Source organism: Monodelphis domestica, chromosome 1 (genome assembly GCF_027887165.1).
Source record: "Monodelphis domestica isolate mMonDom1 chromosome 1, mMonDom1.pri, whole genome shotgun sequence".
NCBI lineage: Eukaryota > Metazoa > Chordata > Mammalia > Didelphimorphia > Didelphidae > Monodelphis > Monodelphis domestica.
In genome coordinates, this window is record NC_077227.1 from 116,922,427 (window position 1) to 116,934,764 (window position 12,338).

Here is a 12,338-nt window from a genome sequence, read left to right on the forward strand (position 1 = left end):
CCAAACTGGAGCTCATTTGTTGCAATTGGGGTCTAAGGTGGGAGCTTGATATCAAGGAAAATGATAAGAACCCAGCTTTTGGAACTGATTTACAAAGTGAGAAATGGACCATTATCAAGGCAAATAAGACAATGATTATTAACCTAGGGCTCCTAATGTTCTCTCTGGCTAGGAAGAAGATTGGTCCTCCCCCTCCTCCTCCTCCTCTTCCTTCTCTTCCTCTCCCTCTCCCTCTCCCTCCTCCTCCTCCCCTTCCTCCCTCTCCTCCTCCTCTTCCCCTTCCTCATCTTCCACTTCCCCCCTCTTCTTCTCCCTCCTCCTCCCCCTCTTCCTCCCCCTTCTCTTCACCTTCCTTCTCCTCATCTCCCTCCTCCTTCTCCTCCTTCTTCTCTGGATCACAGTTTTAATCCTAAACTGTGGTCCTCATAGATTGATGCTGCATCTCTGATTGCTGCCTCTGTGATGGCTGCCCCTTGTGCTCTGGCCCTGTCCAAACTAGTCTACCCAGAAGTGGAAAAATCCAAGTTCCAGAATAAAGAGGGGGTGAAACTGTCCTATGGGTAAGTTTGATGAGATCATCTGTGTGTGTGTGTTGAGGGGTTGAGGTTCAGGTGCTGGAGTAGGAAGTGAAGAAATAGGAATGATAAGAATGAAATGATGAGGATAAAATGGGCTCCACGGAGACTTATTGTCACCTCTCACTAACCTCAGAAACACTTCTTTATCTCTCCTATTAGCTGAAGTTTCTCTTTCAAAACCTTTCTCTATTTCTGTAGTCTTATTCCCACCCTCTAAAAGCTTCTATGATTTTCAGGCTATTTCTTCAATATGTCTAATTTCTTATTCTCATTTCTGAGGCTCCTTGGGAGCAGAGGGGTCAATGGAAAGAGTCCTGAGCTTGGGATTGTGGGATCTGAGTTTGGATCCTGGCTCTGAAACTTAGTACCTTGATGACTTGGGGTAAGTTGACAACCTTTCTAGGTCTTATTTTCCTCATCAGTAAAATGAGGGGGTTTATCTCAATAGTCCCTTCCAGATCAAAGTCTATAGTCCTACGATGCCACGACAGTGATCATAGTTCTACCTGACGTTCACAAAGTTCTCCACAGTTTATGAGGTATCTCATAATACTCATGATCTTATCTGAGTCACACAACAACTCTATAAGAGAAGATAAGTGGTATCTGTTGTTGAGTTGTTTTGGTCATACCTGATTGATTCTCTGAGACTCCATTTGGGGTTTTCTTAGGAAAGATACTGGAGTGGTTTTCCATTTCCCTTTCCAGTTCATTTTACATATGATAAAACTGAGGCAAACTGGATTAAGTGAATAACCCAGGGTCACACAGTTATTCAGTGTCTGAGACCAGATTTGAACTCAGGAAGATGAGTCTTCCTGGCTCCAGGTCCTGCTGTCCTATTCACTGTAGCACCTAGCTGCCCCTAAGATAGATAGTACAGCTATGATTATCTACATTTGATAGAGGAGAAAAATAAGGAAATTGAGTGATTTGGCCAGGGCCACATATTTATTGGGCAGGTAGGTGGTACAGTGACTAGAGCACTGCGTCTGGAGTCAGGAAGATCTGAGTTCAAAGCCAGCCTCAGACACTTGTTAGCTGTGTGATGCTGGCCAAGTCACTTAACTCCTATTTCTCTTAGTTCCTCATTTGTAAGATGGGGACACACTGGAAAAGGAAATGTCAAGCCACTCCAATATCGTTGCCAGGTAAACTTCATGGACAAAGCCCATGGGGTCATATAAAGTCAGACATGACTGAGCAACAATGTATTTAGTAAGAATTTGGATTTGAACTCAGTTCTCTTGGACTCCAGATCCAATTGGATATCTATTTCTTACTCATGAGAGTGGAAGGTTCACTGGAGATGCAAAGCCATGTGGCTTTGGGTATATCATTTGCCCTCTATAGGCTCCAGATTACTCCTTTGTTAAATGCAGAGACTGAATCAGATGGATTCTGAAGTTCCTCTCCCAGCTCTAATATCCTATGATATGTATTTGCATGGTCTCTATTTTTATTTTTGTTCCATTTCCATTCCCTTCTTTCTAATCTTACCTCTGGACCTTCTGCGAGTTACTCCTTACGTTATGGGAAATCCCAGCCTTCTCCTCTCCAATCCTCTCTACCCTATTTTTCTTTCTTGCATGTCTGAAGCTTTAAGACAGGAGGGTCCATAACTCCCACTTCCACTGCTAAGTAAGGCTCTTCCTGACCCTTAGATCTGAGTTAAGGCTTGAGTACAGAAGCCTCTGCTCTTTGGAGACTGATGATTAATACAATAATTCTTGACACGAACTCAGGGAGGCTCAGAACCTTTTGGAAGCCACCACAAGTGGAGCTGCCATCTCTATAGGGGTCATTGCAAACATTGCCGCCAACCTGATTGCTTTCTTGGCTGTGTTAGCCTTCATTAATGCTGCTCTGTCCTGGCTGGGGGAGATGGTGGACATCCAGGAGCTCAGCTTCCAGGTAACAACATCCTTAGTCATCAAGGGGTAGGGCCAGTTTTCCTGGCATGTGTCTAAGAGCCCATCAGACCTGGGCAGGAGCCCCAGGTCCCTGCCAGTCCCCTGAGTGCAGTGCAAAAGACATCAGTCTGGGTGGTACCAATGATGGAGGCCTTTGGGGTAGGACAAGTGGTCCTGTGTAACCACCGGTAAATCACTTCTCTTACTTTATTATCCTATCTATTAAGTGGGAAAAATAATATGTGGAAGAGATATTTAAACTTGTTCTGTTTGACCCTAAAGAAGAGATCCAGGACCAGTGAGTAGAGTTGGGCAAAGAGGCAAATTTAGATTTTATGAAAAGAAAAAGTCAAGAGTCAGGAAGATCTGAGTTAAAATTCAGCCTCAGACATCAGCTGTGTGACCTTGGGGAAGTCACTTAACTTCTGTTTGCCTCAGGTTCCTCCTCCGTAAAACCTCACTAGGTTGTTGTGAGGAACAAGTGGGATACTACTTGAAAAGTACCTGGCACATAGTAAGCACTATACAAATGTTAGTTATTATAATATGATGAATAATAATTGGTGGGGAAAGCTAGGTGGCTCAGTGGATTGAAAGTTAGGCTTAGAGATGGGAAGTCCTGGGTTCAAATTTGGCCTCAAACATTTCCTAGCACCGCCACTCTCTACAAGTTGCTTAACCCCCATTGCCTAGTCCTTAATGCTCTTTCAACTTGGAACCAATACACAGTATTGATTCTAAGAGGGAAGGTAAGGGTTAAAAAAAAAGAATAATGATAATTAGCACTATCTAAAAATAGAGTAGACTGGCAAAGGAGGTTGTAGATTGTAGGTTCCCCCTCACTGAGGCTGAGGGGCCATTTTGGGGGGATATGGAGCAAGGATTCTTTTTCAGATGTGGATTGAACGAGATAAGTTCTGAGGTCCCATCCAACTCCCAAACTCCTATCTCACAGGGTTGGTTGAGGAAGGCATTTTATAAGCCCTGTGGTGGTCTATAGATAGGAGTGTGTGGCCCAGGGTAGAGGATGGACCCTAGTGGGACTTGGGATGTGGCCCTGTGCCTTTCTTCTTCTTAGGGAAGGCTACTTGTTGAGGGAGACATGCTAGGATGGGCAGACTCCCAGCCCTCGCCATTAACTCTTCCTTTCATGGACTTGCCTCCTCAGCTCATCTGCTCTTACATTTTGCGTCCTGTGGCATTCATGCTGGGAGTGGACTGGGCAGATTGTCCCATCGTGGCTGAACTGCTGGGCATCAAGCTGTTTCTGAATGAATTTGTGGCTTATCAGGAGCTGTCGGGGTACAAGAATAGGCGTCTAGCAGGAGTCGAAGAGTGGATTGGGGACAAGAAGCAGTGGATTTCCGTAAGTGGTAAAGGCAGATAGTGATCATGGTACTTGGGCAATGGGAAAAGTCAAAGGACTGGGAATAAAGGCATCCAAGCTCTAGTCCTGACTCTATTAATTCAGTGAGTGACCTTAGGCAAAATGCCTTCCTCCCATGAACCTCAGTTTCTTAATCAGTAAAATGGGGAGAATAATAGCAACTGGTTTGTAGTTGGTGTGAGAATCAAATGAGAAGTCCGAGGTGCTATACACATCAGAGCCATTATTATAATTAATTTGTGCCAAAGCATTTTGCAAATTATAAGATGCCATGTGTTATGATGTCCAGATGATTATTTTTGTATTATTATTTTGCCACTGCCTACCTGTCCTTGTCTAGCTGTTCATTCTGGACAACTGAGGCTATTTCTGCCAGAGGCACATTTCTCCTCTTTCACTTCCAACTTTAGGTGAGGGTCCAGTTCTCTGTGTTTCTTTGGTTTTGTTAGCCATTGAGGTCCCTCAGGCTCTTGGGAGGCCATCTCTTTATATAACTTCAAGGACAGACTCCCACAGGGAAGCCTTCCTATTCTCTCAACTCTCAAACACATTTGCCTTCCAGCTTGGCCCCTGCACTAATTGCCTGGTGGCTCTCATTGACCCTTTAGGGTCCTAGCTGTAGCCTTGGCAAAGCTTTAGACCAGATATCATGTTCTTTTGTCTCTGAAGGTCTAGGGACTAGATTTTGTGAGGAGAAGATCTCAGGTAGGAAGGGATTGAGGGCCTCAGCTGTGGGTGTCACTTATCCACCTGAACTTTCCCCTTTTGCTATGTCTAGTTCCACAAATACTAGGCAGGGTTTAAGACCATGCCTGGGCTTTCTGGGTACTCCCTTTGGATCTTCTCTGTAAATAAAGAATGGAGAAATTTCTGTCCCCTTAACTTAGCTGAGATAAAGTTAAATCTTTCAAAAGGAAGGTTTAAAAATTTTTAACTGATAATTTGTTTTTAAATCATCTATGTGTTCCTTCCTTTTTCCCTTCTTGGAGAGTTATCCCTCATCACAATTTAAAATTAAAATTAAGAACACTTTAGAAATAAGAAAGGAAAGATTTTAAAAATCAGCAACAATCTATCAAGGCATTTTGGTTATATATACAATGTTCCATATCTGTGGACACCCCCTCTCTCACACTGTGGGGAGAAGGGAGACAGGAGACTGAAGATGGAGGAGAAGGACTAGGATATCTTGGGGGATATAATTCGGTTGGGGAGAGCTAGTTGGTTGAGAACTTTGAAGGCTGTGGTGAGAAGTCTACTAGCAGTAACTCTATGTCACACCAAGATGATGGGCAGCCATGGGAGGTTATTGGCTCTGGAGTCCTAAAGAGGGCTATGGCTGAAGCTTCCTGGACCCACAGTTACTCCAGGGAGCAGATGAGAGGCCAATGTCAGGTCAGCGAACCACAGGAGGGATGAGGTCACCTCCAGAGTTTTTCCATCATGTATTTTATTTGTTTTTCAGATCAGAGCAGAAATCATCACCACATTTGCTCTCTGTGGATTTGCCAATTTCAGCTCCATTGGTATCATGCTGGGAGGTCTAAGTGAGTTCCAATATTTGAAAGCACACTGCCAAGTGAATCAGAACCAGAAGACCAGGGTTCCATTCTGGACTCTGCTACTAACAAGCTGTAACACAGGGCTTCTCATTTAACCTGCTTGTGTCTCAGTTTCCATGTCTGTAAAATGAGATGAGATAAGATGGTGTCTGGGGTCTTTTCCAGTTCTGACACTGAATCTTGGTTTCTAAGATTCTATGACTGGTCCATGCAGCTGAAGCTTGGGATTGACCTCGAGGGGCTGGCACCATGGCTCTCCAGGCTGAAGCCTCTACCAAGGAGAGGCAAGGACGGTGCTGAAGTGTACTCTGGGACCACAACATACCAGGCTCTCTTCATTTGGTTTTGGGGAGACTGCGGTCACCAACACTATACTAGCTTTTGATAAGGAGAGTGGGCTTTGGATGAACTTACGTAGGGTTATCACACATCAGCTGGGGTGGAATCTAACAGCCATATGAAAGAATCTCGGGTGATCCATGCTCATTATCCCAAGGTGGATGGGGAACTGCTATATTGATATTTCCTAAATGTGTTTGGAATGACTGGATTCTCTAAAATTCTCTCTGGACAGTAGGGGTTGGCTAAGGGAGAAGAGAAAAGGGTTGGCAATGGAAATTTGAAGTTATAACAGGTTCCTAAGTCAGAATATTAAGGGGTTTGGGGTGATTTCAATGGGGCCAGTCTCTGAGATTTGTATGCTTCTGAGCCTTCTCTTATATTTTAGGTTCATAAGCCAATTACAGTAAAGTCTATGAGATGGAGTTTTGAGGGAGTGATACCCCCAGTAGCCTCCTGAGTCCATTCATTCAAAAAATTTCTAAGTGGGGGCAGCTGGGTAGCTCAGTGGATTGAGAGCCAGGCCTAGAGACAGGAGGTCCTAGGTTCAAACTTGGCCTCAGACACTTCCCAGTTGTGTGACCCTGGGCAAGTCACTTGACCCCCATTGCCTATCCCTTACCACTCTTCTGCCTTGGAACCAATACATAATATTGACTCCAAGACGGAAGGTAGGTGTTTAAAAAAAAAATCTACGAAACGATTGTGCACAAAGCACTGAGAAGATACAGAGTTTAGGTAAAAAGCAAAACAGAATCCTTGCCCTCATGCAACCCAAGGTCTAGACTAGAGGTCAAAGCTAAGTCAATGAAGGAAAGCTGAACCACAAGACTACAATATAGGCAATGTTTACTCCTTTCCAAATTTTCAGAACTGGAGTGAGGGGACAGCAGACATAACAAATGTGATGGGTCTCACACACCAAGCCTGGGTTGTTGAGTCCCTGGGAGCCAGACTCAGCTTATGCCCCTGATCTCTTCTCAATGTTTCTAGCCTCAATGGTTCCCCATCGGAAGAGTGAGTTCTCCAAGATTGTGATGAGTGCTCTACTGACTGGTGCCTGTGTATCCCTAGTCAATGCCTGTGTGGCAGGTAAGGTACTTCTCCACAGGCTCCTGTCTTAATGGAAGTGGAATGATTTGATCAGTCTCTTTCTGTCCCTTGGTGGGAGAACTTTGCCCTAGAATAATGCCCTAATCCACCTAACCCTTCCCTTGTGGAATCAGCTGAATTTTCCCAGGGCAGAGCAGTTGAAGTTTTGATTCCAAAGACCCAGGGATTCTGGTCCATTGACATATACATACATATATATATATATATATATATATGTATGTATATTGGATATACCATTGATATAGATATAGATATAGAATATTAGCAGTTTCTTCTTTATCTTTATCTTTCACACAGGAATCCTTTATGTGCCCAGAGGACCAGAAATCAATTGCTTCTCCTTCCTCAACACAAGTTTTACAGTCAGCAGCTATGACAGCTATGTGTGTTGTAAGAAGGTCTTCCAGAGGTGAGGGTCCTGGAGTCTCAGTCTGGCCATTTGGGGTGGGATTTGAAGGGAAGGGAGTGATGCCAGTAAGAAAGTAAAGGCCCTGGGGATAGGCAGGGTAGTGAGAACTAGAAAGTTATAAAGTGGTGGCCGACAGATGGTCTAGTAAATGTCTTTTTGCCTTTTCCTCAGCATTTTTTTGTGTTTGCTACAGGATATGCAGGGAAAAGTGCTGGTGGATTTGGAGAATCATGGTGTTGACTGGTAGGGATCAGGCAAGGGGAAAACTAACTCTAGGACCAGAGTGAAGGAGAAGGAGAAAGGGGGCAGCCTTAGTCATGCCATTTTTCAGCAGGGAATGATCTTCAATTCCTTTCCTGGTGGCTTCTAAGCTCCAACCTACATAACCTCTTCCCTTTTTCAGCGTGATACTCACAGGTACCAATTCCTCCTCCTTCACTGGCTCCAGGATGGATTTTACCACAGATATGTTGGACAATTGCTGCAAATTTTACAACCACACTGCCTGTGCATAGTATGAGTATCAATTCTCTTTTCAGGGCTATCCTGCCTGAGAGGCAACCTCTCCACTCAACAGTCCCATTCCTTATATTTTCTCTAGTCTTCATTTATCTCTAAGTCATTAACATTCCAGTGAGCACTTAAAATGACTTACAGCTAGTGGAAAAACTTGGGGCTTGGGGGTTGGGATAGCAGAGTTCTAGGTCCAGTTCTATAACAAAAGTGACTGTATTAGTTGAAAAAGTCACTTAAAATCTCTGGGCCTTAGGTTCCTCTTGTATAAAATAAGAGACTTGAAATACAAATACTGAGATTGGCAGAACAAAACTAGAGAATTTAAAAACCTCAACCTCAGAAAAAAGAATCAAACAAGTTATAAATAACTCCCCAATAAAAGATGACTAGGATGAGATAGATTTACATTCTATCCAACATTCAAAGAACAATAAATCCCAATATTATGTAAACTTTCAGTGAAAGTAGAAATTTCTTCTATGATACAAATATGACCTTATGATCCTAATAGCTAAAATAGGTAGGGAAAGAGCAGAGAAAGAAAATTCTAGGCCAATGTCTCTAATGAATATCGACACAAAAGTATTGAAGAAAATATTAGCAAAAACACTACAGCAACATGTTAGGAATCAGTGTTATGAAAATATAAATAAATAGGCTATTATTAAAACAAAATAACATGATTACATTAATAGTTGCGGAAAAAGCTTTTGACAAAATATGACACACTCATTCCATATAAAAAATTGAAAAGCACAGAGATAAAAACATTTCCTTAATATGTTAAATATTTTTTAAAACCTCAAACTGAGTCAGTATCATATGTAACAGAAAAATACTAGTAGCCTTTCCAATAATATCAGAGGTAAAGCAAGGATGTCTACTATCGTCATTGCTATTTGACAACTTAATAGATATAACTATTGCAAAATAAATTGAGAAAATAAGCACAAGCAAGGAGGAAATGAAATGATTAGTTTTTGAGGATGACATCCTGAATTAATTAAAGAATCCTGTAAAAAGGAATTCTTTAATTTCTTTAATTTAATGGGGGACTGGAGATCCTCTTGCCATAGAGATGTATAGGGATTAAGCAGCCCACAGTGACAGGAAGGAAGACCTGAGAGCCCCCTGCTGAGCCAGTGTCAGTTGCAGGCTGTCAGTTGCTGAGATTTGGAGAGGGAGTTGCTGGCAATTGGTGGAGAAATTGTTGACAACTAGGGCTGGCAGTTGCAGGGAAGTTGGCTGCTGGGCATGAGTTGGTCATTGGGATTTGGTTGCTGGTAGTGTGAGTTGGTGTTTAGTTATATAAAAGCAGGCCTGAGCTTACTGAGGGGGCTTTTGGCTTAAGCCTTGAGAGGGCTTTTGCCTCTGGACCTTGAGGGAGCAGGAGTCTATCTCTGAGGCAAGGGGCAACTAGCAGTTAAACACTGGCAGTTGAAGGATAAACCTTATTTAAGGAGGTCATGGGTGGTGGCTGTTTATTTGTTAGTGTAGATAGATAGTTAGTGAATCAATTTTAGGTAGAGTAGGTTAGATTAGGCCTGATCTGGCCAGGCAGAAGAACCTGTCTTTGAAGACAGTTAGAGTAGAGTTTTTAAAAATTTTAGGTAGTATTAGGAATTTTAGGTATATTTATAGGGTATAAGATTAGTAATCTCTCTTTCCTCTTTTCTATCTTTCTATATGTATATTGTTAATTGTTAAAAACTGCTAGAAGTTTTCTCTGGCTTAAATTTTATATTAATATTAATATTAATTTACAACTCTACTATATTCTTATTAAAACTTAAATTATTAAAAGCTGCTCTCTTATTTTGTCAAAATACCTATTTTAACCGTTACAATCCTAATGACTGAACAAAAATTAAAACAATAACATTAGCAAAATAACAAGATGCATAATAAATCAATACAAAAACACTAACCTTTCTGTATTACCAACAAAATTCAGTAGAAAGAAATAGAAAGAGAAATTCCATTCAAAATAACTAAAGAAGGTATAAAATATTTGGGTATCCATCTTCTAAGACACAAACAGGAATTATAGAAATACAACTATAATATAATTTTAATAGAAATATAAACCTAAATAACTGATATACTAATATTATATTATTATTAATTGCTAGTTTATATTAATTGATCATGGATAAGCCATACTAATATAATAAAAATATTACCTAGATTAACTTATTTAGTATTAAGCAGTCAAAATAATAAAAGGCTTACTTTATAGAGCTATAAAAATAAAATTCATCTGAAGAAACAAAAATTTAAAATTCTTGAGGGAAATAATAAAAAAAGTGGGAAAAAGTTGGGGCATAGCAGTACCAGTTCTCCAACTGTGCTACAAAACATTAATCATTCAACTATTTGATACTGCTTAAAAACTAGAAAAGTTGATTAGTGGAACAGATTAGGAATATAAGACCCCAAGCTAAACAGACACAGTAGCATAGTATTCAATAAACCCAGAGAAAACAATGACAGAAATAAGGACTTCTAGCCCTTATTTGACATAAAACTGCTAAGCAGCTGAAAAGCACTCTGACAGAAATTAGTTTTAGAGCAATATCTCATACCATATGCCACAATCAGCTCCAGATGGATATGTGACTTAGATATAAAAACTCATAGCATAAGCCAATTTGAATCCAATGGAAGGATATACCATTCACAATTATGGATGGGGAAAGAGTTCCTCACTAAAAAAATAGAACAATTGGAGAAAAATGGACACTTTTCATTATGTAGAATTGAAAAACTTTTGCTTAAACAAAATCAATTTATCTAAAGTCAGAAGGGTAATAATTAAATGGGGAAGTAGAGAGAAACCTTTTCATCATCAATTTTCTAGAGTCAGGAGTACACATTACATTCATCTGAATTCTAATATGTATGATGCTGTTTCTTTACATTATTGTGTACATTTTTTGATGGTGCTTACTTTTTTCTGTATCCATTTGGAAAAGTCTTTCCAACTTTCTCCAAACTCTTCATGTTTGTCCTTTCTTGTGGCACAATAATATTCCATTAATTCATATATCAATCTGTCCAACCATTACTCAGTCTTTGTTTCCAGCTAGTGGTCTACAGATACAAGATGAGGGATGTATTGGTTAATGTGATAAATGTGTTAGCCTGTTTTGCTTAATTCTACTTCTTGTGCAAACAAGAGGTGGAAATTTTAACCATGATGTAAAAAAGATATCAATAAAATATAAAATAAAATAGACCATTTCTCACAATTACTTTTTTAAAGCCATTTCCTTCTGTCTTAGAGTTAATACTGTGTATTGGTTCCAAGGAAGAAGAGTGGTAAGAGTTAGATAATGGGAGTTAAGTGACTTGCCCAGAGTCACACAGCTAGGAAGTGTCTGAAGTCAAATTTGAATCCAGCACTCCCCCATCTCTAGGTCTGATTCTCAATCCACTGAGCTACTAAGATGCCCCAATTCCTTACAATTTTAATATTCCATTTATTGCTGTCCACAGCTCTTGTGTTCAAAGAAGGGCACATGTAGTCTCTACGATCTGTGCCATGACCCCAAGAAATAATCAATCAAAAGTCTGGGAGATGGGTTGCTTCTTATTCTTTTCACAGTTTTTTTTTAAACCCTTACCTTCCGTCTTGGAGTCAATATTGACTCCAAGGCAGAAGAGTGGTAAGGGCTAGGCAATGGGGGTCAAGTGACTTGCCCAGGGTCACACAACTGGGAAGTGTCTGAGGCCAGATTTGAATGTAGGACCTCCCGTCTCTAGGCCTAGCTCTCAACACACTGAGCTACCCAGCTGCCCCCTCTTTTCACAGTTTTAAGGGGTGACACAACCATTACCAACTCTTTCATCTATTATTGGATAACCCATTCCCATTCTGTCACCTCTTATGTGTTGGGGTGTTCACTCATGACTGTACAAACTCCAAATCTTTCTTCCTCTGCTCCAGGTGTGGTTCTTCCAAGGCATATCAGAACCTAGGCAATTTTGCAAGTGATCACAAAAAGTCAACATAACTTCATCAAGAAGATGTTATTCTAGATTAACCTCATTTTTTTTCAAGATTACTAGACTAGAAGAAGAGAAGGCAGACCACTTCTATATCTAGTTGGGGTATCGAAAGAAGAAGAATAGGGAACTCAGGATAGAAAGCCTCTGTTTTCTCAGGAAAGTAAGAAGCAAGGTTCTTTGGTGCGAGAAAGGAAGAGGAAATTGGCATATAAATCTGAAGGGAAAGTTTGGGATAGCCACTGTAGAGTATGATTGTCAAAAAAGGAAAGAAGAAAAAGATTCTAATTAACAATGATGTCTCTGGTTTAGATTATATAATGTAAATTTGAAGTGAACCTAGTTAATATTGTTGCATGACTTTCTCTGGAAGGATTCAGCATATTTAAAAAGAACTGAGGAGAAGGATGGAGAGGGTAATCCAGGTTTGGGATTTGGAAAGGGGGCAATAGATTCAAATAATAGGGCAGGGGGACAAAAGATTTAAGGATACCTAATAGTATATGCTTGAAC

At 40.7% G+C, this 12,338-nt stretch overlaps 1 protein-coding gene across 1 annotated transcript in view; it reads left to right on the forward strand.

The window, feature by feature from the left end:
* SLC28A1 (solute carrier family 28 member 1) overlaps positions 1–11,068 on the forward strand; it is a 62,661-nt gene extending 51,593 nt beyond the window's left edge. The window contains exons 12-18 of the mRNA XM_007479225.2: positions 430–560; positions 2,324–2,492; positions 3,660–3,857; positions 5,344–5,425; positions 6,773–6,871; positions 7,190–7,301; positions 7,705–11,068. Coding sequence (XP_007479287.2) covers positions 430–560; positions 2,324–2,492; positions 3,660–3,857; positions 5,344–5,425; positions 6,773–6,871; positions 7,190–7,301; positions 7,705–7,816 — 903 coding nt within the window. The 3' untranslated portion in view covers positions 7,817–11,068. The remainder of the gene's footprint in view (positions 1–429; positions 561–2,323; positions 2,493–3,659; positions 3,858–5,343; positions 5,426–6,772; positions 6,872–7,189; positions 7,302–7,704) is intronic.
* Positions 11,069–12,338: the final 1,270 nt, after the last annotated feature.